The sequence below is a fragment of the Astyanax mexicanus genome, chromosome 6 (genome assembly GCF_023375975.1).
Source record: "Astyanax mexicanus isolate ESR-SI-001 chromosome 6, AstMex3_surface, whole genome shotgun sequence".
NCBI classification, from domain to species: domain Eukaryota; kingdom Metazoa; phylum Chordata; class Actinopteri; order Characiformes; family Acestrorhamphidae; genus Astyanax; species Astyanax mexicanus.
Genome location: NC_064413.1, coordinates 50,005,800 through 50,033,407, shown reverse-complemented (window position 1 = coordinate 50,033,407; position 27,608 = coordinate 50,005,800). Strand labels below are relative to the sequence as shown.

The following is a 27,608-nucleotide window of genomic DNA, read 5'->3' as shown; positions in this document are numbered from 1 at the left end:
TGCAATAAACCAATCAGTGTGTCACTTGCCATTCCCTTTTAAGATCCAGGTGAGTTTTGACATTGGCAGATTGCTATTTTAGGGGCGCAGCTACTTAAACTTGTTCAACGCTTCTCAGCAGAGTAAATTTAGCTGCTCGTTCACACTCGTTTATTCTGTTTAACGTTGATGTAAAAGTTTGCATAGCTGCCAACAGGCATGCGCCATGGGTTTGTGCACTGCTGTGTGTGCATATGTGTTTCTTGGAAACAAGCCTGTGCTTGAACACCTCATTGTCAGACCACTACTTCCATGAAAAAATGACGCAGGTGTAAAGTGCGAAATTGGCTTTTGGTAGAGTATAAGATAGCAATGAGCATCGCGACGCATCTTGAGCAGGGTGTATTATAAGGTAAAAAGCTTTTTTATTTTTCCTTTAAAAACATTTTTCCATACCATTACTACAGTGCTGGTATTTATTCAATTTAGCATTTTGATTAGCAATTAGCTAAAAACAGTAAGGAGTTCTGGGCATAAGCCTCCATTAATTAGCTAAAGACAGCAAACTTAAGGGTGATTAGGGCTGAGGAGGAAATTGTGCAAATTTGATCTGATCTGATTAAACAACTGCTAAGATTCTCTAAGCTAAGACCCATTTAGCATGCTAACAAGAGTGTGTGTGTTAGTGTGTGTGTGTGTATGCTATCAGTCTCACCAGCTCCCTGGTCTTCCTACACAGAGCCATATCAGGATCCAGCTTCTCCAGAACGAACATGTTCCTCTCGTTCAGCTCGTTCCTCAAAGCCTCGCCCTTTACCAGGTAAATATGAGCCATGTAGGGAATGTTCCACACGCCACTGATTATAAGAAAAGGAAAGAGACAAAATATACCAGTTCAATTCCTCCAGAATTTATATTTTCCTTAGTCTTGAGTATTACACTGGAAAAAGAAAAATAAGATACTTTGGACCAATTTTCTAATTTGTTACAACTAAATATATATTTTTTTTCAACTTATATATATATATATATATATGATTCAGTAAGAATCTAACATTTTGATTTAAAATCAATCCATATATTGTTTAACCCAAGTACCGCAAAATTCTTTAAAACAAAGATTAAAGATGATTTATAATAAATATCCTTTTTCACAATTTTTATACCCTTTTTTATCTAAAAAATATTTTTTCTGTTACAGCAATGTATAATTTTACCTTTGAATAAACTAATTAAATAATCTGAATTTTGTTAGTTAATTTTATAAGCTTTCCATAATTTCCATTTTCATTTAACCTTCTAAATTATGTTAAAATAATTCAAAACGACTTATATTACATTCTATCATTAAGTGAAAGTTGAAGCCGGGCAAACTTTTTAAAGTCTTTAATCAGGCTTTCATTTCTTAGATAAAATCAATATAATTGTGCCGTTAAATAACTATGCTCTTACAGCCTAAAACACAGCATACAAGCATTTAATCATTATATAAAACTCTCCTCAGTAGCTAAAAGAAGATACCCTGAGGGGAACAACTTCACAATGATGGTGAGAGAGGCCACGCCCTTTTTAAGTATGATAGTGGTGACGGGAACCAATGGGAAGAGTGTAAAACTGACTTAGGGCTGGGCGATATGGATCAAAAGCTATATCTCAATATTTTTTTCTGAATGGCGATATACGATATATATCTCAATATTTTTTCCATCCCATAAGGCAGGGGTGTCCAAACTTTTTTTTGTTGGGGGCCACAGACTCTGTAATAAAACAAATAATGAAATATATCAATTTTAATAATACTTTTTTCCTGATTATTTCATTTACACACCAATTTACTTGACTTACTACCTTTATCTTTGACAGTGTTGTGTAAACTAAGATTTATAATTTCATGATGTCTCTTAATATTAAACTCCTTAATTATGGCAACTTTTAGACTTTTTGGCCCGTTTTCTGCGCTAGAAATGCGCACCCTCTCCGCTTTTAGACTTTTTGGCCTGTTTTTCTGCGCTAGAATTGCGCACTCTTTCCGCTCTTAGACTCTTTGGCCCGTTTTTCTGCGCTAGAAATGCGCACCCTCTCCGCTTTTAGACTCTTTGGCGCGTTTTTCTGCACTAGAAATACGCACTCTCTCCGCTTTTAGACTCTTTGGCGCGTTTTTCTGCGCTAGAAATGCGCACTCTTTCCGCTTTTAGACTCTTTGGCCCTGTTTTTCTGCGCTAGAAATGCGCACTCTCCCCTCTTTTAGACTCGTTGGCCCGTTTCTGACACCTAGCGTTCAAACTTTGAATCTCACATTATAAAAACCTGCTTAACAGTGGGCCAACATTCATTCTATTTCTAAAATACCTCGCGGGCCGCTCCAAAAAAGGAAACTCTAGTTTAAACAATTCCTCAAATTAATTCTCTTTTTCCACTTAAAGTAGCCTAAAAACAAGGGATATATAAAAAATTACATTGTGCTTTTGAAAAAAGAGCATCTAAAGCGCTTAAGAAAAATGACCTAGTCTATATCCATATAAACCATATTGTCTTGTCTTATATCGCATATGAAAATATATATTGATATTTTTTAAATCTCTATATAACGCCCAGTCCTAGACTGACTTGCAGAAAACTCCAGGAGGAGTGATCTGATGTAATGATATCATAACCTCTGAAATGAATTAAAAAAAAATATTTGAGTTAAATTATCTATTTTAAGTAGGGAATGGATTTGCTTTTAGGCAAACTGAGAAAAAAAACAAAAACAGGTTTAAAACATAAATCATAATTTTTCATTAGACCAACATTAAAAAATGCACTTTAAATCAATAATATGGTTTTTCCTCTTTTTTCAGTGTATGTTGGAAAACTCATGTTATCCATTTCTTGTGTTTTGACTGTGAGGAGATCCCATAATACAATCACCAATAATCATCTTCTCAACACTCCAGAACTGCAGCCAGCAGGACCAGAGTTTGGAGGTTAAGATTCTGATCCTTTCCAAGAAGAAGTATGTAACAGCTATGTCATGCCTTTCTAATCAAAGTAAGATAGAGCGACCGCGGCACTGTGGTGTAAGTCGTAAAATATAGGCTGCTCTGTCTTTACAAGTGCTCTTGGAGTTCTCCCAGCACACTCACACTCTCTTCCCCTGCACGATCTCGATGTAGTCCTCAGATCGAGCGTAGTAGCCGTCCAAGCTTAGCGCTCCCCAGAAGTTGGACCACAGTTTGCTGTGGCGAGTGACGAGGGGGCCGATTATTTTCCTAAAGAACACAAAGAGAAATGCAGTTAGTTAAGACCACATAACAAAGATCAGCATGAGTCTTAAAGGACAACTCTGGTGTAAAATGGACTTTTGGTGTAGTAAAACATGATTAAAAGTACTTAGAAGCTCCACACCTCCTTGCTAGATTCTGGAGAGCCCTGACATTTAAAACAAGCCATTAACTGCTTAAAAAGTGCCCAAGAAGCTTATTAAAGGCCACTGTTTACAACAAGTGCAGGTAAATCTCAAAGCAGGCTATGCGAAATCTATGTATATATGTCATTATGTATATGTCATTATCAGTACAGTGATGGCGGTGGCCGGAGCTACAAAAAAGCGCTATGGGATGTAAACAGTGTTTTAATAAGCTTCTTGTGCACTTTTAAAGTTATTAGTGCCTCGTTTTAAATGTCAGGGCTCTCCAGATTCTACCAATGAGGTGTGGAGCTACTTTGCGCTGGATAACTGTGTAAAAAACGATTTTCCAGGGCAAAATATGCCCAGATACGGCCGTTGTACAGAGCGCTGGGCAAAAATCACAAAATTACTGTCTCTCAGAAAGCTGTAGGAGAGCGGAGGTAAGCTATTTAACAAAGGTAAGTACTATTTATCATGTTTTACTACAACAAAAGTTGATTTTACACCGGCATTCTCCTTTAACCTTCAGTAGAATCCATGTAAAAAAAAACCATTCTATTCTAGGTTAATATGTATATTTTGCTGCAAGTAATTCATTTTTCTATTCAACTTGAAATTTTGATCCAGTGTAAACCAGAGGCTCTTAACTGGTCTCAGCCCGGGACATTTTCTCATGGTCATTAATTCGGAATCCACTTTTATAGAAAACAAACCAAACAAATGATTTTTTTTAATGCTCTTAAAAAACCTATTTGAACATAAAGTACATATGCATGCAAAGTGAATTCAAGAGCATTTTTCTTAACTGAGTAGGAACAAGACAACTTCTAAATAAGGTGACAAAATTTGATATTTCACTTCTCTGCATATCTCTGCATTCAGATTACATTAGTAAAAAACCCTCTGTCTCTTTTTTTCCCCAATATAAAAAAAACATCAGATGAGCATTAACTACTTACATTTTTTATGTATTTATTTTTTACAAGTTGTCCATGACCCACCCGGAACGTGTCCGCGACCCACTTTTAGGCCCCGACCCAACAGTTGAGAATCATTGGTGTAAAGAACATCAGTTTGTTTGAATTTATTTCAAAATGTGAAACTCATATATTGTATAGATGTACTACACACAAAGTGATCTATATTAAACATTTATTTATTTTATTGTTGATGAAAATCCAAAAATCAATGTCTCAGAAAATTAGATTATGATAAAAGACCATTTGGTACTTTTGGCAGTGTGGGCAGCGTGCCAAGTCCTGTTGGAAAATAAAATCTGCATCTTCTTAATCTAAAAATTGTCAGCAGAGGGAAGCACTAGAGATGTGGATTTCATTTTCCAGCAAGACTTGGCACACTGTGTAACACCAGACAGATAGGGGTGACGCTTGCCGAATAAAAGGTAAAGACTGGTTTATTTACAGAGCCGTAAACAGGATAACACAACCAGATAACAGATTGAACAGAACTCACAGTATAAACAGAAGACGTAGTACAGGAAACAGTCCAAGATCCGAAGCCAGAAAGACAATCCGATAATACAACAAATCCGATAAGGGCGAAGACAAAAGGCAAAATCCGTAATACAGGAAAAAGGGTCATAACAAAAAGGCAGTCAGAAAAGGGTTTGGAAAAACGCTCAGTACGCAACATGAGTCGACAATACCTCGCAAGGAACCAATGCTAACAGAACCCTATATATACAAAACATAGAACCGGAACAACTTAGAACACAGGTGAGTCTGAACGGGGGAGCGTGACGCGATTGGGTGAAGATGAGCGGCTGACAGTGACGTCATCACCAGTGGGTTCATGGGAAATGGAGTTCGGGAGTGTGGAAGGAGAGATTGGAGACGTAACAGTACTCCCCCCCGAGGAGTCCGAAAGGACCGAAGGATGAGGACGACACACCGGAACCGCCCCTCTCCGACCGGAGGCTCGACGGAGGAGAGGACCTGAAGCGGGGATAGCCTGGACAGGGACCCTGGTCCTGGGACGGCCCCTGGTCCTGGAGCCACGGACAGAACTGAGAGACCGAGTAGCAGCCGACCTACAGCGCCTACCCCTTCCAGGGTCAGGAGACCTCCTCCTTGGACGACCCCTAGGGCGTGGTGCTGGGCGAGACGGGTGAGACCTGTGCAACTCTTCCACCAACAACGGGTCAAGGATGTCGGCTGCAGTAACCCAGCTTCTCTCCTCAGGTCCGTAACCTTCCCAATCCACCAGGTACTCCAGGGCACCCCCTCTCCTTCTGGAGTCTAACAGGCGCTCTACCGCGTAGACAGGTCCCCCATCCATGAGCACCGGCGGAGGAGGCAGCATCCCATGCGAAGTTTCATCCAGCGGACCAGGGATAACCGGCTTAAGAAGAGAGACATGGAACGAAGGACAGATACGGTAATTAGACGGCAGCTCAAGGCGATAAGTGACTTCATTGATGGGTTTAATAATTTTAAAAGGACCAATAAACTTAACAGAGAGTTTTTTGTTTCCCTCAGGGAGCCGGAAATCCCTGGTAGATAGCCAAACACGATCCCCAGGGGAGTATAGAGGAGCCTCACGGCGATGGCGATCAGCCTGTTGTTTATGTTGCGCTAACACAGCCTCGATACGTCTGTGAGTCTCCTCCCACACTTCCTCACTACGGCGCATCCACTGATCCACAGCAGGGATGTCAGATGGTTCAGCTGACCACGGCATGAGAGGAGGTTGATAGCCTAGGAAGCACTGGAAGGGAGTTAGTTTGGTAGAAGAACTGACCAGTGAGTTTTGTGCTAATTCTGCCCAGGGGAGATATTGAGCCCAGTCATGGATGTTATTAGAACAATAGATACGTAAGAATTTTCCTAGTTCCTGATTCATTCTTTCGCACTGACCATTACTCTGGGGGTGATAACCAGAAGTCAAACTAACCGAAATGCCCAACCTATTCATAAAAGCTGACCAAACTTGTGATATGAACTGAGGACCACGATCGGAAACTATATCTTCGGGGATACCAAAAGCTCGAAAAACATTATTAAAAAGAGTTTCTGCAGCTTCAAATGCTGTGGGTAATTTAGCAAAGGGGATGAACTTAACTCCACGTGAAAAACGATCTACAACCGTCATTATTACTGTGTTACCCAAAGATACGGGGAGATCAGTGACAAAATCGACTGCCAGATGGGACCAAGGTCGAGCTGGAACGGGTAGGGGTACTAGTTTACCTGCAGGTAGAGTACGTGGAGTTTTACTTTGTGCGCATACGGTGCATGATGAAACAAATTCATGAATATCAGCGCGCATAGTTTCCCACCAAAAACGACTCTCTAGTAATTGATGGGTGCGAGTCTCACCAGGATGCCCGGAAGTTAAAGAAGTATGGGCCCATGTTATTAATTTACCCCTGCATTGATTAGGTACATACGTCTTGTTTGGAGGACATTCAACAGGAGGGGGTGTGACTTCATTAAGCTGATTGATCTCATCTGAGATCTCCCACCTGATTGGGGCCAAGACTACCTCAGGTTTTAGAATTGTGGTGGGTTCAGAAATAATAGAATTATTCTCATCATACATGCGGGAAAGAGCGTCAGCTTTGGTGTTTCTGGAACCTGGACGGTAGGTCACAGTAAAATTGAACCGGGAGAAAAATAGGGACCACCTAGCCTGACGGGAGTTCATGCATTTCATTGACTTCAAGAATTCTAAATTTCTATGATCAGTAATAACTACAAACGGATGCAAAGCCCCCTCCAACCAATGACGCCATTCATCTAGGGCTAATTTTATGGCCAGGAGTTCACGATCACCAATTCCGTAATTTTGTTCAGCTGGAGTGAGTTTGTGCGAGTAGTAGGCTACAGGATGCATTTTACTCGGTGAGCCGAATCTTTGGGACAGAACAGCACCTACCCCAACACTAGAAGCGTCTACCTCTACCACAAAAGGTTCCTTAGGATCAGGATGTTTTAGCAGGGGAGCAGAAGTGAATTTCCCTTTAAGGGTAGCAAAAGCATCAGTTGCTTGCTCAGACCAAACCAGAGTTTTAGTTTTATGTCGTAGCAGATTGGTGAGTGGAGCTGCAACAGAACTATAATTACGAATGAAACGTCTATAAAAATTTGCGAAACCCAAAAATCTTTGTAATTCCTTCACAGACTTGGGACGTGGCCAGTCTACTACAGCCTGGACTTTGGTAGTGTCCATAGCAACCCCCTTAGAACTTATAACATATCCCAGAAAAGAGACAGTGGAGAGATGAAAAGCACATTTCTCTGCCTTGATAAAAAGCTGATTTTCGAGCAGACGGGATAGTACAGCACGTACCTGGAGAATATGTGTGGGCAAATCAGATGTGTATATGAGAATGTCATCCATAAATGCAATAACAAATTTTCCTAACATGTCACGTAAAACATCATTTATAAAAGATTGGAAGACAGAGGGGGCATTTTTAAGGCCAAACGGCATAACCAAGTACTCGTAGTGCCCCCTAGTGGTGGAAAAGGCGGTTTTCCACTCATCTCCTTCTTTGATTCTTACAAGATTATAAGCACTACGGAGATCAAGTTTGGTGAAGACAGAGGCCCCTCGTAATTGTTCTAAAGCTACGGGTACAAGAGGAAGAGGATACAGGTAGGTTTTAGTAACTGCGTTTAGCTGTCTATAGTCGATACATGGTCGGAGACCACCGTCTTTCTTTTTTACAAAAAAGAATGAAGCAGCAACAGGAGAAGTAGAGTGACGGATAAAACCCTGAGCCAGAGACTCCTGCACATACTCTTCCATGGCAAGTTCCTCAGTCTGAGTTAGAGGATAGATGTGAGATCTAGGAGGTATTTGATTATCTATGAGATCAATGGCACAGTCATAGGGGCGGTGTGGTGGAAGTTGAGTAGCCCGAAGTTTACTGAAAACTTCACGAAGATCAGAGTATTCTTGAGGGATATGTGCAAGAGACTCAGGCTCAGGACTTTCTACTGTTGTAGATTGGACCTTCAATTTAGGAGTAGTGATACAATTTTCATGACAATAGGGAGACCAAGACATTATTTCATTATTTAACCAGGAAATAAAAGGGTTGTGTTTTCTCAACCATGGGAGACCCAAAATAACAAAATAGTCTGTGTCTGTTAGTACAAAGAACCTGATTTCCTCAGAGTGCAGGGCACTGACGTTCATCTTGACAGGAACGGTGGTGTGGGAGATGGTCCCCTGTCCAATTGGTGTCCCATCCACCGCAGACATTTTCACAGGCTTATCCAAGGGTTCTACTGGAATCTGGAGTTGTAGAACCAGCTGCTCATTAATAAAGTTGCCCTCGGCACCGGAGTCTATTAGTGCTGGAAACACAGAAGGAGAAACTGACTGGCAGAGCAGAACAACAGAAATGAAAATAGATTTGGAAATCATGTCAGAGCAGTGACCGCTTACCCCTTTAGCGTGTGGAGAAGATTCCACACGCTTTCCCGAGTATTCAGCAGGTGGCTCGTATGGACGGTCCGGGTTGCCATGGAAACCATGGGATTGCCCACCGCGGGACAAGCCAAAAGTGTTATAGTTATTATTCAATACTCGGGGGGGCCGAATCTGACAATTACGGAGCATATGTCCAGTTCCACCACAATATAGACATAATCCAGCCTGAATGCGTCGTTGTCGTTCCTCTCTTGACAATCGAGTAGTGTCGACTTGCATGGGCTCCTCACGGGTCGATGAAGAGGCAGCTGGGCGACGTGAGGTGGAGAACCGAGGAGTAAATCCGGCAGAGCGAGGAGTATCCAGGTGAGCAGCTGTAGCAGTATTCTTATGATCTGCTGACGAATTTCGTTTAAGCTGATCCAGTCTTATAGCCAGAGAAATCAAGTCATTTAGGGGAAGACCATCATCCTTGCAGGCTAACTCAGCTAAAATGTCCGACCGTAAACCATTACGGAACATGACACGCAGAGCTGGCTCATTCCATCCGCTACCCGCCGCTAGCGTACGGAAATCCAGCGCGTAATCTGCTACAGGGCGATTTCCCTGGTGTAAACGGACCAATAACTCTCCCTGAGATTGTCCTTGATGGGGATGATCGAAAACAAGCTGAAATTCGCCCAAAAATCGTTCATAGGTGCCGCTCTCCACCATAGGCCAGATAGCAGTAGCCCAGTCCAAAGCTTTACCGGTCAAACGCGAAACAAAAAACGAAACACGAACTCTATCGGTGGTAGATGGCATGTTGGCAAAATATAACGACATTTGGAGCAAAAAACCCCTACACAGATTCGGAGAACCGTCATATTTGTCCGGTTTACTCACAGAAAAAACAGTTGCTGCCGGAGCTGGATAAGCTAAGCTAGCCGGGGCCTGGCTAGCGGGAGCTAAGCTAGCCGGGGTAGCTACACTCAGCTGGGCTAACTGAGCTGAGATACCCTGGAGGCTAGCGGTTATCTGGTCTAGCTGGGAGTGTTGCTCGGTTTGCTGGGCGGTGAGAGCGCTAACAGAGAGAGTTAGACCCTCGAACAGCTGGCTATGCTGCCCGAGCATTCTCCTCTGGTTATCAACAGCCTGCTGTAAATCCTTAAATTCGGCCATCACAGCTTTCGGCGAGGTATTATGTAACACCAGACAGATAGGGGTGACGCTTGCCGAATAAAAGGTAAAGACTGGTTTATTTACAGAGCCGTAAACAGGATAACACAACCAGATAACAGATTGAACAGAACTCACAGTATAAACAGAAGACGTAGTACAGGAAACAGTCCAAGATCCGAAGCCAGAAAGACAATCCGATAATACAACAAATCCGATAAGGGCGAAGACAAAAGGCAAAATCCGTAATACAGGAAAAAGGGTCATAACAAAAAGGCAGTCAGAAAAGGGTTTGGAAAAACGCTCAGTACGCAACATGAGTCGACAATACCTCGCAAGGAACCAATGCTAACAGAACCCTATATATACAAAACATAGAACCGGAACAACTTAGAACACAGGTGAGTCTGAACGGGGGAGCGTGACGCGATTGGGTGAAGATGAGCGGCTGACAGTGACGTCATCACCAGTGGGTTCATGGGAAATGGAGTTCGGGAGTGTGGAAGGAGAGATTGGAGACGTAACACACTGCTCACACTGCTAAAAGTACCAACTGGTCTTATATAATATTCAGATTTTTGGAGACACTGATTGTTGGGTTTTCATTGGGTTTTCATTACATACAGATGTGTAATACATAAATATAATACTGTATATGAGTTTCACATTTTGAACTGAATTACTGAAATAAAGTAACTTTTCCATGATTTTCTAATTTTGAATTTTGAGATGCACTAGTACATTTTGCGCAGTATTCTCAAAATTAAAAAAATGTTGGTTTCAGCTTCCCATTAAAACACTTTGTTGGGTGTAATACTGAGAATTACGCAGGCCTGTAGTCCAGCGCTTCTCTGGCGCACCACTATAAGGCCAGTAGCACATATAAAGAATGCTATCGTGAGGGAAACCGGTCATTGAAAACACATTACAGAAAATTATAGGGGCCTCTGACAATGCGCATGCGAGACAATAAAAGGCCACTTTTCCAAGGTTGCGATTTACATTTTCTCTCCACAGCTTCATGCCAACGGAGAGAATTCCCACAGCTTCTTTAAAAATATCTGGGCAGGGTTTCTGTACAGCAGGGCTAAATATTGACGCTGGGTCGGAGCAGCTGTCTCAGAGACGTTCGCTCATCAAGGCGGAGGGTTTAGGTAGAGAAGTGTTTGTTTTTCTGACTAATGCAAAGTGTTAGCGTTCCAGCACTGAGAAGATGCTGCTTCTAAACACTGAGGGAAAACAGAAAGCTGTCTGGGATTATTTTTATTCAGAGAGAGAGAGGGAGAGATTCATTCTGGTCTGCAGGAAAATTCCCAGGCTTTGGGGTATAACAGACAACAGACACCAGATCAGTGGAAGCTTCCAGAATGACGTTGAGCTCAGCAGCTCGTTAGCATTAAAGGTGTAAAAGTGGGTTTGACATTGCGGGGGACAAATTTGCTAAAATGAATCAAAGCCCACCCTATAGTGACTTATATAGTGACAACATTTGCTGAATTACAGTTGACCACATTAAAACACATTTTTTCCCTGTACTTCTGTTTATTATTAGTTAAATCGGTAACACTTTAAAATAAGACTTCCTTTATAAAGGGTTTATAAATGGTTTATAATTAGTATATAAATGGTTACTAATTAGGTTGTAAATGCCTTAAAAATCATTAATAATCAGTTATAACACATACATAGAAAGGGCAACAATATAGATGATTACATAGCAAACAACAGGTCATTGCAGCCCGTGATTCCCGCGGTAGCAGCAGAACCGTGCTCCGAGACCCCCTGCGCGGCGAGCCAGCCGCGGTCAAAGACTTTCCCCGCGCCAGCTTTCACCAGCGAACCAGCGCTCCCCGCGCTACTCACACCAGACGCTGCACGAGAGAGTAGGACTCCAGTCCAGGTTTTCACTTCGACCGCAGCTTCGGGCTCCAGTGCTGCAGCGTCGGATCTCTTCTTGCCACGCCCCGTGAAGCACGCGTCTGAAACGCTGCACCCCATGATTTCAGCGGCGGCCGCGCCGCTCTCCGAGATTTCAGCGGCGGCCGCGCCGCTCTCCGAGACTTTAGCGGCGGCCACGCCGCTCTCCGAGATTTCAGTGGCGGCCGCGCCGCTCCCCGAGATTTCAGCGGCGGCCGCGCCGCTCCCCGAGACTTCAGCGGCGGCCGCGCCGCTCTCCGAGATTTCAGCGGCGGCCGCGCCGCGCTCACAGACTGCAGCGGCGGCAGCGCCGCTCTCCGAGATTTCAGCGGCGGCCGCGCCGCTCTCCCAAGCACCAGCAGTCCCAGCTGCTCCAGCTCAAGCACCAGCAGTCCCAGCTGCTCCAGCTCAAGCACCAGCAGTCCCAGCTGCTCCAGTTCAAGCATCAGCAGTCCCAGCTGCTCCAGTTCAAGCACCAGCAGTCCCAGCTGCTCCAGTTCAAGCACCAGCAGTCCCAGCTGCTCCAGCTCAAGCACCAGCAGTCCCAGCTGCTCCAGCTCAAGCACCAGCAGTCCCAGCTGCTCCAGCTCAAGCACCAGCAGTCCCAGCTGCTCCAGCTCAAGCACCAGCAGTCCCAGCTGCTCCAGCTCAAGCACCAGCAGTCCCAGCTGCTCCAGCTCAAGCACCAGCAGTCCCAGCTGCTCCAGCTCAAGCACCAGCAGTCCCAGCTGCTCCAGCTCAAGCACCAGCAGTCCCAGCTGCTCCAGCTCAAGCACCAGCAGTCCCAGCTGCTCCAGCTCAAGCACCAGCAGTCCCAGCTGCTCCAGCTCAAGCACCTGCAGCTCCCAGAACTATGTTTGGGCCCAGGCCCCGTATTTCCAGGCCTGCTCCTAGGCCTCCTGACTTTGCCCCTAGTTATGTGCCCAGGCTGTCCCCACAGACTTTTACCAGTCCTGGGCACCCACCTATGTCTTTTGTACCCCTGTCTCTCCCTGTCCTGGTCCCCGTATCTGTGATCGTTCCAGTTCCTGTCCCCGGTGGTTTCTCTGTTCCTGTCCCTGTTACTGTGTTTGTTTCCGTCCCCGTCAATGTTCTAGTCCCTGTTCCCATGTCCGGTCCCGTCCAGTCTCTGTCTCATGTCCAGTCTCCGTCACCTGTCCGGTTCCCCGTCCAGTCTCCGTCACCTGTCCGGTTCCCCGTCCAGTCTCCGTCACCTGTCCGGTTCCCCGTCCAGTCTCCGTCACCTGTCCGGTTCCCCGTCCAGTCTCAGTCGCCCGTCCGGTTCCCCGTCCAGTCTCCGTCTCATGTCCAGTCTCCGTCACCTGTCCAGTTCCCCGTCCAGTCTCTGTCTCCTGTCCAGTTCCCCGTCCAGTCTCCGTCGCCTGTCCGGTTCCCTGTCCAGTCTCCCGTTCGGTCTCCTGTTTTCCCCGGCCTCTCCCTGCCGCCAGCCCCCGGGGTTTGTTTTTACGCGCCTCGGGAGCTGCGCGTTTAGGGGGAGGTTTCTGTCACGCCTGGCCCTGTTTCCTGTCTGTCCTCGTGCCTGTGTTGTCCCACGTGACCCGTGCCCCTGTGTTCTGCCTGTCATTTTCCATTACCTCATGTCTCATTTGTAGCTCCACCCCTTCCCCAGGTGTTTCCACTCCCAGTGTGTTTCCTGTTTAGTTAAATAGCTTTCCTCTGTCACCTGTCCTGGTCGGTCTTTGCACTGTCTCCTGTCGTTTGTCTTCCCGTGTTCCCAGAGTTTCTCTCCGTGTTTCTCTCCGTGTTTATCTTAGTTTAATCCTTGTTATTATCCTTGCCCTGTTTAGTTCATAGTCTTGTTTCATTATTCATTTTGTTTTCCTTGTTTAGTCTCCCTATTTGTTTGTAGTATATATTTATCTTCCTGTTTATTGTTATTTTCTAGTTCCCTGTGTTTTCCCTAGTTTATTCCCTTGCCCTGTTTTAGTTTATCCCGCCTAGTTTTATAGTCTCCCCGTTTGTTTATCTTTAGTATCTCGTTTGTTTGTTAGTTTTAGCTCGCCTCTGTTTCTTGTTTTTCTTTGTTTCTTGTTTACTTGTCTCTTTGTTTAATAAATTCGCCCTACCTGTGTTTACGTCCGCCTCCTCGTCTCTCTGCCTGGGTCTAACCCTGACAGTCAGATGCTGAGAGTTCCACTGTGTAGAGCTAAATTACTGAATTAACTCTGAGCTCAAAATAGATTTTCTCCTTCGATAAACGGAAATTTGTAGACCAAATTTCCATGACTTTTACAAAACTTTCTGGGTATTTTTATTTTTCCAAAACTTATCCAGGCCTGGAAATTGCTATTTTCAGTTTCCATGACTTTTCCAGGTTTTTCATGCCCTGTGCCTAGTATCAAATTCGTATTTACTAGCAATTTATTAAATGTTCAAATGCTGATGAGCTGATGATTTGCTAAAATTCTACTGAAAGCACTTCCTTCAACGGTGTCCTTTTACTGTAATTTAGTGTAATTTTATGTTTTATAGAGACAGCAGTTAAAACAGTGTTAGATAACACAAACCCTTCTAATCTCAAAGCAAACAAAATTACTCAAAAGCTGTCTTTATTGCAGTATATTGTTATTGTTGTGATTCATTGCTCTCTCTCATCACTGACTCCACCATTTTCAGCACCCCCACCAGGAAAAGCACCACCTCTCAGCAGTGCATATGCACAGTCTTCTTGATAAAAGCAGAGATAACTGCTTTGAAAAAGAAAAGTTTATTATTTTTTGCATGTTCTGCGGTGTCATTTATAGGGGGGGCGGGGCCAAATCCATCTATTTCTGATATCCCCCACTGGTTTCTACGCGAATGGTTAGCATTACCTGTTCTGCTCCATGAGGAGCTTCAGGGTCTGTCTGTTGGTGAGCATGACGTCTGCATCGATGCTGAGGTAGTAGTCGCACTCCGAATCCCTCCGACAAAGGTCCCTGCTCAGCAAATAAAACAAACACAAACACAAAACAGGATCTTTTATCTGTCATGATTTAGGATCATCTTTTACAGTATATCCATGATTTCCTCAACTGTCTTACTGTGATCAACTTTTTATTACGTTCCCTATATAAAAAAGGGGCTAGAATTGAGGAACAATTGGGTACAATAGCAGAGAGAAGACCATGGATAAACTGGGTATTCACTGGGTATTCACCTATTCACTTTAAAGAACTAGGCACCATATTTCAGAGTATACTATTTTTCACAATATTTAAAAAAAATGTTATATATGGTACACACATATGATATGATACACACAAAATAGATTGCAGTGTACTATGCAGTGCAAACAGCTAAGGTTTATTATTACTAGACACAGTTAGAGTGTTAATACATACAGTATATAAACTAAATATCATACAGGGCCCTTTTTTAGCGACCTATAGGCGAGCCATCATTTTGATTTAAGGTGCGTCAGGATGTCTTTGCTATCATAACGATGGGAAAAGTATGCTTTGTGTGGTTCGAAGTGCGCAAAAGGCATGCACTAATTATCTTAATTAATCATGGGTAATCATGGAATAAAACAATCAGGGTGTCACTTGCCTTCTCAATTCTCTCTTTATAAGCCAGGTGGGCTCTAACTTTGGCGGATTGCTATTTTAATGGTGCAGCGCTTCTGCGCTTCTCAGCAGAGGAAACTGACCTGCTCGTTCATACTGTGAAGGTGTGCGAGCAGCTCATTTACAGGAACAGCAATGTTATTTTATTTTATATTCTGTTTATTGTTGATGTAAAATTGGTTTTGTGCACTGCTTTGTGTCCTTGTGTGTGCGTAATAAGTGCTAGTAATGAACGTATGACAGGGTGTAAGATAGGGCTCATACAGCCTTATGGAAATCTTTTGTTCATGCCACTACAATACAGATTAGTTATGCCAGTGTCATGTATAATAAGAGACCACTTAAATGACGAGTTTCTTTGATTTTACCAAATTGAGAACCTCTGGAATATAATCAAGAGGAAGATGGATTTTCACAAGCCATCAAACCAAACTGAACTGCTGGAATTCTTTGCACCAGGAGGAATAAAGTTATCCAAAAGCAGTGTGTAAGACTGGTGGAGGAGAACATGATGCCAAGATGCATTAAAAACTGTGATTAAATACCAGGTTTATTCCACCAAATATTGATTTCTGAACTCTTAAAACTTAAAAAAAAATCAATATGAACTTGTTTTCTTTGCATTATTTGAGGTCTGAAAGCTCTGTATCTTTTTTTGTTATTTCAGCCATTTCTCATTTTCTGCAAATAAATGCTCTAAATGACAATATTTTTATTTGGAATTTAGGAGAAATGTTGCCGTAGTTTATAGAATAAAACAAAACTGTTCATTTTACTCAAACATTTACCTATATACATGGCTTTATATTCACTCCCTGCACCTGCAGAGCTAAGCTGGTGAGTGCACCTATTGTACAGCATGCTGCAGGGTCATGCCTTTACACAGCACACATCAGAGCAGGAATGCAGAAACAGCTTAGGTGGTCTCGCTTGAGTTACGGCTAAATGAGCCAATCAGCATGCAGAGGGAGTGCTGCACACAAAGAGGGGGACTGAAGTGTGTTTATTGGGCGTATAAAATTGATGTGTTCTGGAATGGGCCTCTGGGTATTCTAATAATACAAAACAGTGATAAACACTTATATTATAGCAACTAGAAAACTAGTAATTACTGTTGGCAACAACTAATAGTAGCAATAAACGCTGTATTTATATACTTACATCATAAGCAAAACTGTTTATGTAGTACTGATAAAAGCGTTTTGCCTTGTAACAATACTGGAACAATTTTTGTCATCTACAGAAGGTTTTCAGACAATCAGAAGAACAAATCAAACCATTGACTAATGGACTAACGGTTCTTTAAGTTGTCATGGTTCAATAAAGAACTACTCATGGACATTGTGGTTCAATTTCATTCTTTTTATAGAAATTGAGTCAAAACTGTCCACAATGTTGGGACATTGTGATATTATGTGACAGGAGATCAAGCATCTCAGACCGCCTTCATTGAGTTTACAGCATAGCCACATAATTGATCCCAGCAGAAAAAAACATTATTTTATTACCAAACTATTTACATTTCTGTCAATTTACAATACTTGGTTTCCTTTGTTTACCACTGAGAAGAACTAAAGCTAGTATGGTATATGGTCCAGTTTAACCCCCAAAATGCTGGGAGAGATTCAACAAGCACCACCGGTGATAAATGAAGAAAACGTAATGTTTTAATGGCTCGTCTAACTATGTTGACATAAGCAGGCTGACTAACAACTAATCAGGTTGCATGGTGTTCTTACAATATAGCAGAATAAGGGTCCTATTTTAGTGATCTATGTCCTTGTGTATGTGTGTTTAGTGAATTAGTTTAGGGGTGTACACACAATAGGCACACCTATAGGAATGGACTCTGATGATTGACTGTTGTCAGGGTTTTAATCAGTCAGTGGCACAGTGTGTTTTTTCCTGCCAAAACAGCAACATGCCAGAAATTGGCCTACATAATACACCTCACTTCCAGACCATCAGAAACTCAGACGCTATTTTCTAACGGTGTGGGCGCAAGGCGTGAAAATAGACTGTTGACGGGGTGTAAGATAGCGAAGAGCATCGTGACGCGTCTTGCACAGGGTGTACGTAATTTATTGTGCATTCTTTAAAAAAACTGCCATATATTTAGAACACATTTTTTACTGTTGTGAGTAAATGCATTTTTTAAGTATAGCTGTGTTGTTTTGTATGTTGATGCCAGATTTACTGTGTTTTGGCGTCGTTTTGAAAAGGTTTGCATTTTTCTATGATCAAAAACTAAACCTCCACATTTCATAGTAATTTGCCCTCGTTAATTTACATATTTCTGAGTGGCACTCTGAAATTATGCAGGGTGAAAAGAGAGGCTTACATGCCCAGGTTCCTTGCGTCCCCTTGGCTCATGTTCTCCTCCGGCCCGACGACCTTAAAGCTGCGGAACGTGTTCTTGTTCTCCTCCCAGAAAGCCTGTAAGTGCTTCTCGTGGTAAACCTCCTGGTGTGGGAGAGATGGGTAGACGAGGTCAGAGAGAGGGCAGAACACTGAAACACTATCTGGAAGCTCGTGGCGTTTCTCACGTCGAGTGCAGCTGCTCACTCACGTTGTTATGGATGAACAGGTCCAGTTTATCTTTGGGATAATCCAGGGTCAGGAGCCGCTGGAGGAACTCGGGCAGAAACGGGGTCGGCTGCTCGATAAACACGCCGATTCTCACTCGCGGGAATTCCTGAGCGGATAGAAAGAAGTTTAGTTAAGTTATTAGACACAATAATCCAGAAAAATACAGATCCAAACAAACTCTGATTTTTGTGCATTTGTGTTTAGATTTTTTACATTTTTAAATGACAAGACAATTCAATCACTCAATTCTAAAACAATGAGAAAGAGGGAGAACACTAAAGATCACTGCTGATGATGTGGGAGGAGCTTCTACAGTAGTATGAATGAGAAACATCCAAATAACAGGAGAACATTGTAGATATGTTGGGAAATTAAGTAAATTATATTCTAGACAAGTATGAATGAGAAAAAATACTTAAAAGAAACACATGAATGAGGGGAGGACAGAATAGTGAACATGTGAACAGTGTGAATGAGAGGATAACACACTATGAAACTACAAGAAAAACTAAATTACATTCTAGAAAAGTGTGAATAAGAGCAAAACACACTATAGAATGAGAAAATGAAAGAATACACACTATATAATTAAAATAACCAAGACATTACATTCTAGAAAAGTGTGAATGAGGAAATACTCACTATAGAACTACAATAAAGACTAAATGACATTTTAGAATAGTGTGAATGAGAGCGTACACACTATAGAACTACATTACAAATGAATTAACAGTCTAGAACAGTGTGAATGAAAGGATAGCACACTATAGAACTACAATAATAATGGAAGTACAGTCTAGAACAATGAGAATGAGAGGATAGCACACTATAGGACTACAATAGTAATGGAAATATAGTCTAGAACAGTGTGCATGAGAGGAACGACAATAATAATGGAAGTACAGTCTAGAACAGTGTGAATAAGAGGGAAACACACTTTACAACTAAATTTAAAAGGGAAGTACATTCTAAAATAGTGTGAATACACACTATTCTAAAATAGAGAATACACACTATAGAACTACAAGAAAGACTAAATTACATTTTAGAATAGTGTGAATGAGAGGATAGCACACTATAGAACCACAGGGAAAAAGGGAAGTACAGTCTAGAACAAAGGGAATAAGAGGATAACACACTATAGAACTACATGAAAACTAAATTACATTCCAGAACAGTGTGAATGAGAGGATAGCACACTATAGAACCAAATGAAACAGAAAATTACAGTCTAGAAAAGTGTAAATAAGAAGATACACACTATAGAACTACATTACAAATTAATTTACATTCAAGAACAGTGTGAATGAGAGGATAACACACTATAGAACTACAATAATAATGGAAGTACAGTCTAGAAGAATGTGAATGAGACGATAGCACACTATAGAACCACAAGAAAATGTGAGTACAGTCTAGAACAATGTGAATTAGAGAATAACACTCTATAAAACCACAAGAAAAAAGGAAGTATAGTCTCATCCACAGAGATAGAACTACAAGAACAACTAAATTACATCCTAGAACAGAGTGAATGAGAGAATACACACTATAGAACCATATGGAACAAGAAATGACATTCTAGAAAAGTGCGAATGAAAGTATAACACACTATGACAAGAAAAAGGAACTACAGTCTAGAAAGTGTGAATAAGAGGAAAACACACCATAGAACCACAAGAAAAAGGAACTACAGTCTAGAAAGTGTGAATAAGAGGAAAACACACCAAAGAACCACAAGAAAAATGGAAGTACAGTCTAGAAAAGTGTGAATGAGAGGAAGGTTTTTTAAAAGAACAGTCTTGATTATAAGAAGCACATAAGAAGATGGCATTCTAGACCACTGTTAATGAGGGGAGATTATTCTACTTCCTAAAATGTTCTAGAACAGTGAGGGAAGGTCCTTATGGAACAGTTTGAATGGGATATGGAAATGGGATTTTAGACCAGTGCTAGAGAATACCATACATATATTGGAATCGTGGTAAAAAATATATAATAGCAATACTATCAGGATTTTATAACATTATCTTCAAATCTCATATAGCATATTTTTGGTCAGGAAGAACACTGTATATGAGGAAAGAACACTGTAGAGCTCTCTCTGTGCATGAAGAGCTTATACATGCCAGAGTAATACATAGGTCACATTTCACAATTCCCAAGATTCAACAGGCATGCTGTTAAATTATACACTCTACATCCCACAGCCTGTCACTGCCACTAACTCTCAGCTCTGGAGAGCAGCAGCAGAGCAGCTATAGGTCGTTTCAGGTCAGACGGTGGACGATCCTTTCCCATGACACGGAGCTGAAGGCCATACAGCTCAATCACCGCCACTCTCCCAGCCACTTGACCATCGCACTGGGCCCGGATGAAACGGGAGCTCAGAAGAGGCATGTAATTAGCCAGCTCTATGATGGATTTGTGTTCCTGGGATGGACTGAGGAAATGTCATGAGAACGAGCCAAACGCTCTTAAAATGTAACTGACGGGGTGAGAGACACCAGGAGAAAAGATCCAGAAGGTTGTAGAGGTTTGGTGTTTTGGAGAAGGATCATAAACACAAGCAGGTCATCTTAAATATCTGCTAATCTACTGTGAAATGCTGAATGCTGCTGCTTCTCCAACGCTGGGACTAATCATTCTTGGTCCATCATGAAGCTGAATGACCCAACAGTGCCATTGGGAAACAGTAGGAACATAGTAAGACAAGACAAGACAAGACAAGACAAGACAAATCAAGTCACGAGAAGTCAAGACAAGACAACACAAGACAAGAAGATACTGAATCTTCATGAAGCTAAAGTTCGACTAATGACCCAACAGTGCCATTGGGGAACAAGAGGAACACAGCAAGACAATACAATAGAAGTCAAGTCAAGACAAGACAATAGAAGTCAAGTCAAGACAAGACAAGACAAGACAAGTCAAAGACAAGTCAAGACAAGTCAAGTCAAAGACAAGTCAAGACAGGTCAAGTCAAGTCAAGACAAGACAGGACTGGACAGGAAAGGACAGGACAAGATTTCTTCATTTTACTGTTCCCAGCACTTTAAGTTCAATAGCGATAAAAAACTTCTCACTTTTGTATCAACATTTTTCAGTGAATCTGGATTTTCTGCACTTACATGTCTAAAAATCAAATACAGAACCCATCTCAATGTGGAAGATGCTTTGCAACTGTTCTGAGCTCTACTAAGCCACACATGGAACATCTCTGAGCTTTAATGAAGCCCAACCATCACATTAAGTAAGCTAACTAAACTGCTTATGATGAGGGAAGGGGGGTGGGAGTTAGGTATGGGTAAGGGGGATGGTGGGTCACAAAATTTTATGAAATCTATAAGGAGGTGGCACATTTAAAAAGGTTATTAATGAAATACGCTTATATACACCATACTTGTGCTATAGGCACAGATGGAAATTTGCCTCCACTTTTAACCCATCTGTGCAATGAATACAGACATACATTTTGTAAGAACATGCGCCCAGAGTGGAGGGCATCCAAACCCACATGTCAAACCTGGGTATCAAACCCAAGAAAACAACCCAGTTGTTGTAGTGTGTCAAATCCACATGGAGCTGGTGGCATTGAGCATGCACTAACAGTGTCCGTGGGATTGGGTATGCCATTATTTATATTGTAGACATTCATGAAACTGCTGTAGATTATTTTTGATCTAATGTGTTCTGCAGCTTTATCATCTTCTTTTCGTCCATCACCCACACTGGACTTTCTTGAAAGCAAGTTGTGATATCAGGTAGCTGAACAGAGACAGAATGGTGAGTGGCGTGGTGCAGTGGATAACACCACCGCCTGCTAGTGAGCTACCAAGTGGGGGACAATGGGGTTCAATTCCAGGTCTTGGGATACATTGATCTGAAATAGGAATAATAACTTTGTTAATGCTGTAAAAGTACTCCTAATGTACTGTATTCTTTTAAATACTGTGCATTTTGCATTAAAAGTAAATGTCACAGCTTTATGTGGCATTTCTTTGGTTTAATTCAATATAAAACAAATTGAAAAAAAATGAGCAAGAGGTCAAGAAAAAATGATGAATCAGTTGGTTTGAGAGAAAAGTAAAAGGAAAACTCTGGGTAATGTCCAGATCTGATTCTAAGAAACACATTATACAAATAACTGGTTACAAAAAAGCTCAAAATGACTCAGAACAGCCTAAATAACGCTGAGAGAAAAAGGATGCCTCGCATGATTTGCATGGAAATGTTCACGAACCTTCATCCAACCAAGCCTGCTTCTCAGCGCCATGAGTCAGTGGTGAAATCCATCTTTGGTGCAACGATTGGAAAAACAGACAACGCTCTGTCTGAACTGATTGAAACCAAAGACACGGACGTGTTTCAGCACAGTCTTTCATTAGAGTGACACTCATCTACACGCATATTCCACACTTTCGCAATCCCCTGTAAGATGATCCAGACCTTACAGCTGTGGTGCGGTGGAAATCAGTTATTATGACAAACCTTGAATTCTCATTAACACTACAGATGGAGAAGACGATGCAGCAGACTGATTATCGACTTCACCCACAAAGGTCATTTACTGTAATGTCATGTCATCATTTGTACGATTGCATCTGCATTTACGCCACTTAGCAGACGCTCTGATCCAGAACGACTTAAAAATAGTCCTCTATATCCTACAGTCTAAAGATTTCTTTTATTTTAGCCAATAAAACTCAAGCCTGACTCTCTTTTAAGGAGCCAAATAAAAAGGAAACCAAATTCTTAGATCTGCACTCTTCCTCCAGACTCTGCTCCCTTGATGTCCCTTGATGAAATGTAAAATTTACTGATGATCAGTGATGGTTTGGAGAGTCATGTCTGTCATCTGCTGGTGTTGATCCACTGTGTTTTATTATCAAGTCTAAAGTCTGTGCAGTTTTGCAGTTTTGTTTTCCCACAAAATCTTACAGCACTTCATGCTTCACTCTGCTGATGACAACTTTAATGAAGATGTGGATTTCATTTTCCAGCAGGATTTGGCACACTGCCCACACTGCCAAAAGTACCAATTAATCTTATATAATATTCAATTTTCTGATTACAGACACTATATTAGTTTTTTGTTTTTTTGTTGTTTTATTGGCTGTAAGCTATTATCATCAACAATAAAGAAAAAAGAAAAAACGCTTAAAATAGATCATTCTGTGTGTAACATATCTATATGATACAGCTCTAGAAAAAATAAGAGACCACTCTTATTTTAAAAATAAAATGGTGAGTTTCTTAGATTTGACCAAATTGAAAACCTCTAGAACCTCTAGAAGCTGAACTGCTTGAATTTTTGCACCAGGAGCGCATCGCATAAAGTTATCCAAAAGCAGTGTGTAAGACTGGTGGAGGAGAACATGATGCCAAGATGCCTGAAAACTGTGATTAAAAAAACAGCAAATATTGATTTCGGAACTCTTAAAACTTTATGAATATGAACTTGTTTTTTTTTTGTTTGTTTTTGCATTATTCTAGGTCTAAAAGCTCTGCATATATTTTTGTTATTTTAGCCATTTATCATTTCTCATCTGTAAATAAATGCTCTAAATGACAATCTTTAATATTTTTATTTGGAATTTGGGAGAAATGTTGTCCATAGTAAAATGAGACAAACTGATACAGAAACTGAAGTGGTCTCTTAATTATTTTTTAAGAGCTGCATATTTAGGACTTTTTTAAGTCTTTTAAGTATTCACAGATTAGCAGTATACAGCAGGCTCTAACTCGGGGGTGTCCAAACTTTTTTTGTTGGGGGCCAAAAGGAGAAATATATTTGAAGTCACGGGCCACAGACTCTGTAATAAAACAAATAATGAAATATATCACTTTAAATAATACTTTTTCCTGATTATTTTATTTACACACCATTTTACTTGATTAACTATCTTTATCTTTGAAAGTGTTGTATAAACTAAGATTTTTCAAATTTATGTTTAATTTCATGTCTCTTCTTAATTACGGCAACTTTCAGACTCTTTACCCCGTGTTTCTGCACTAGAAATGTGCACTCTCTCCGCTTTTAGACTCTTTTGCCCGTTTTTCTGCGCTAGAAACACAAACTCTCTCCGCTTTTAGACTCTTTTGCCCCGTTTTTCTGCGCTAGAAACACACACTCTCTCCGCGTTTAGACTCTTTTGCCTCGTTTTTCTGCACTAGAAATGCTCACCCTCTCCGCTTTTAGACTCTTTGGCCCGATTTTCTGCGTTTTGGGTTGACGTCTCTTTCTAAAGAACTTCTCTGAACTTCTCTGACCCGAGACGATCATCAGCCGTGCTGGTTAAGTTTAACTTTCCACCCACCAGCATGTGGTAGTAATTACGCTCCGGTGAGTAAAAGCTGGAGCTGGAGAGCTGGAGCTGGAGAGCTGGGAGAGGAAGTCAGATACTAACTGACAGGATGAGTGATAGACCTGATCTTCTTCTCGTAGGTCTGCTCGCTCTCTGCCAGCCTTGGCCTAACCTACACAACAAATTTTCAGGGCAACCGCTGTAACTTACCCTCTGCATGAAAAGCCATACTGAGTCGCCCACTAAAAAGCGGCGTGGTGCGCAGAGACACCCCTTTAAGTGAGCCCTTCTAAAAACCAGAAAGCCATTTCCTGTACCACAGCGCAGCGCCGCTTCCTCTTCCTCCAGCCGATTCTTCGGAGAGTTTCATGCTGCTTTGAGAAGGGTGTGGAGAGAGAGGCAGGACCAGACGTCTTGTTATTGTTGGACCCGACGTCCGTAAGCTCCCCGGGTCTGCTCTATCTCAGCGTTTAAATTGAGAAACGACCGTGTCTCGACCGTGAATCGACCATGGATAACATATAATACATACTCTTCATGCATGCTCTTTAAGATAGAAGGAGAAACCCTATCATATTCCATGTTACATTTTTTTAGATAATTTTAAAGGGAATCTTTATGGCGAAAAGAGTAAAACAGAAAAAGAGAGGAAGCCGCTGCGGTTCTCGCTGGTTTACTCACAGCGAGCTGAGACAAATCCACCATGTCTTGGTCACACACGCCGCAGCCTCGCTCGTAGGTCCAGGCATTGGGGACGTAGTTGGCCAAGTAATTCAAATAAATCTGAAAAGAAAATGAGAAGCGATATTTTTGCATAGTGTAAAATATAACAAACTTTCCATACAGTCAAGTAGATTAAAAAAGGAACCATTTCTTTACACCTAAAAGTATTTTTTTCTATATGCTATAAGATCAGATCATAAGCAACCCACCAGTTGGCTTAAAAACAGCACTGTTCTGAAGTACAGTACCAGTAAAAAGTTACATTTATTTTCTACATTGTAGATTGATATTAAAGACATGAATACATTTCAGAGATACACATGGAACTACTAATTCTGCACGGCGTACTCTCAACCAGAAACAACCCAAAACAAAGTCCATCTGGAGGACTGCATCGGGCACTACAGCATTTTACCCAGGAAAAACTTACATACATGGCAGATTAATTTAAGTATTAAATTTTTCTGGGTAATTCTATATCATTTTCTGGGTATTCTATATCTATATGTTTTTTTTGGACGGTGGGAAGAAAGGGAGAACATGGAAACTCCACCCAGATAGGGACTTGGGTCTTGAACCCAAGACCCCAGCACTGGGAGGCAAACATGCTAATCACTAAGCCACCATGCCACCCATTTAAATATAAATTGGCCTTTACGGAGGTCTATTTATACTCATTCATTATATAAGGGGCGACATATACTGTATATCATCGCTGTCTGATAAAAAAAAGCAACTTTACAGCAACTTTCAGTGGAAGTCAATGTAAAAAGAGTTTATTTCAGGTCATCTGAAGTCTTTCTATTGGTTCGTTCATCAGGAAATTTGTGTGAGAGACAGTTTGTCTGTTTATATTATGTAGTAAACTAGAAATCCACAAAAACAGAGATGCTTGTTTTTCATTGGACAGTGACGATATAAACTTTGGTATACGTGAATAGTCATGGAGTATTAATGTCTAGTGGAGAGTGAGCAGCTAGTCTTAGGCTGTTGGCATAAAGTGGGAAGTAGGCAGCTGATCTGTGGAGGGTGAAGGGAAAGCCTGACTTCCAGAAATTTCCGTCAGTCTGACCAATATGCAGCATTATCAGAGTGTGATTATCTCTCTAATGCAGGGGTGTCCAAACTACGGCCCGCGGGCCATTTGCGGCCCGTTTCCTTTTTTGGAGCGGCTCGCGAGGTATTTTAGAAATAGAATGAAAGTTGGCCCGCTGTTAAGCAGGTTTTTATAATGTGAGATTCAAAGTTTGAACGCTAGGTGTCAAAAACGGACCAAAGAGTCTAAAAGTGGAGAGGGTGTGCATTTCTAGCGCAGAAAAACGGGGGAAAAGAGTCTAAAAGTGGAGAGCGTGAGCATATATAGTGCAGAAAAACGGGGCAAAAGAGCCTAAAAGCGGAGAGAGTGCGCATTTCTAGCGCAGAAAACGGGGCAAAAGAGTCTAAAAGCGGAGAGGGTGCACATTTCTAGCGCAGAAAAACGGGCCAAAGAGCCTAAAAGAGGAGAGGGTGCACATTTCTAGCGCAGAAAACGGGGCAAAAGAGTCTAAAAGTGGAGAGGGTGCGCATTTCTAGCGCAGAAAACGGGCCAAAGAGTCTAAAAGAGGAGAGGGTGCACATTTCTAGCGCAGAAAACGGGGCAAAAGAGTCTAAAAGCGGAGAGGGTGCGCATTTCTAGCGCAGAATAATGGGCCAAAGAGTCTAAAAGAGGAGAGAGTGCGTATTTCTAGCGCAGAAAAATGGGGCCAAAGAGTCTAAAAGCGGAGAGGGTGCGCATTTCTAGCGCAGAAAAACGGGCCAAAGAGTCTAAAAGTGGAGAGGGTGCGCATATATAGCTCAGAAAAACGGGGCAAAAGAGCCTAAAAGCGGAGAGAGTGCGCATTTCTAGCGCAGAAAAACGGGCAAAAGAGTCTAAAAGTGGAGAGGGTGCGCATATATAGCTCAGAAAAACGGGGCAAAAGAGCCTAAAAGCGGAGAGAGTGCGCATTTCTAGCACAGAAAAACTGGCCAAAGAGTCTAAAAGCGGAGAGGGTGCGCATTTCTAGCACAGAAAAACGGGCCAAAGAGTCTAAAAGTTGCAGTAATTAAAGAGTTTTATATTAAGAGACATCATGAAATTAAACATCGATTTGAAAAATCTTAGTTTACACAACACTGTCAAAGATAAAGATAGTTAGTTAAGTAAAATGGTGGGTGAATGAAAGTAATCAGGAAAAATTTATTATTTAAAGTGGTATATTTCATTATTTGTTTTATTACAGAGTCTGTGGCCCGTGACTTATATATATATATATATATATATATATATATATATATATATATATATATATATTTCTCCTTTTGGCCCCCAACAAAAAATGTTTGGACACCCCTGCTCTAATGAATCCGGCAGATCTGAATAAAAGAGCTGAACTAAAGGGAGAGAGCCAGAAGGGAACATAGACGCGGAGGCTCCCTGAAACACCTGCATCCACCCTCTGAAAAACAAGTATCTCCAAAACAGCAACTTTACAGGAGAGAGAAAAAACCTTCAACCTTCAAACTTTCAATTGAAGTCAATGTAAAAAGAGCTTA

At 41.6% G+C, this 27,608-nt stretch overlaps 1 protein-coding gene across 4 annotated transcripts in view; it reads right to left on the bottom strand.

The window, feature by feature from the left end:
- The window catches only part of plod2 (procollagen-lysine, 2-oxoglutarate 5-dioxygenase 2), a 113,522-nt gene that overhangs the window by 18,206 nt on the left and 67,708 nt on the right, over nt 1–27,608 (bottom strand). For all 4 annotated transcript variants that reach the window (XM_049480339.1, XM_049480338.1, XM_022673378.2 and 1 more), the window contains 6 exons: nt 24,996–25,097; nt 17,987–18,112; nt 17,759–17,880; nt 14,683–14,787; nt 3,105–3,230; nt 695–836 (listed from right to left, as the gene is read on the bottom strand). In XM_049480339.1, coding sequence (XP_049336296.1) covers nt 695–836; nt 3,105–3,230; nt 14,683–14,787; nt 17,759–17,880; nt 17,987–18,112; nt 24,996–25,097 — 723 coding nt within the window. The remainder of the gene's footprint in view (nt 1–694; nt 837–3,104; nt 3,231–14,682; nt 14,788–17,758; nt 17,881–17,986; nt 18,113–24,995; nt 25,098–27,608) is intronic.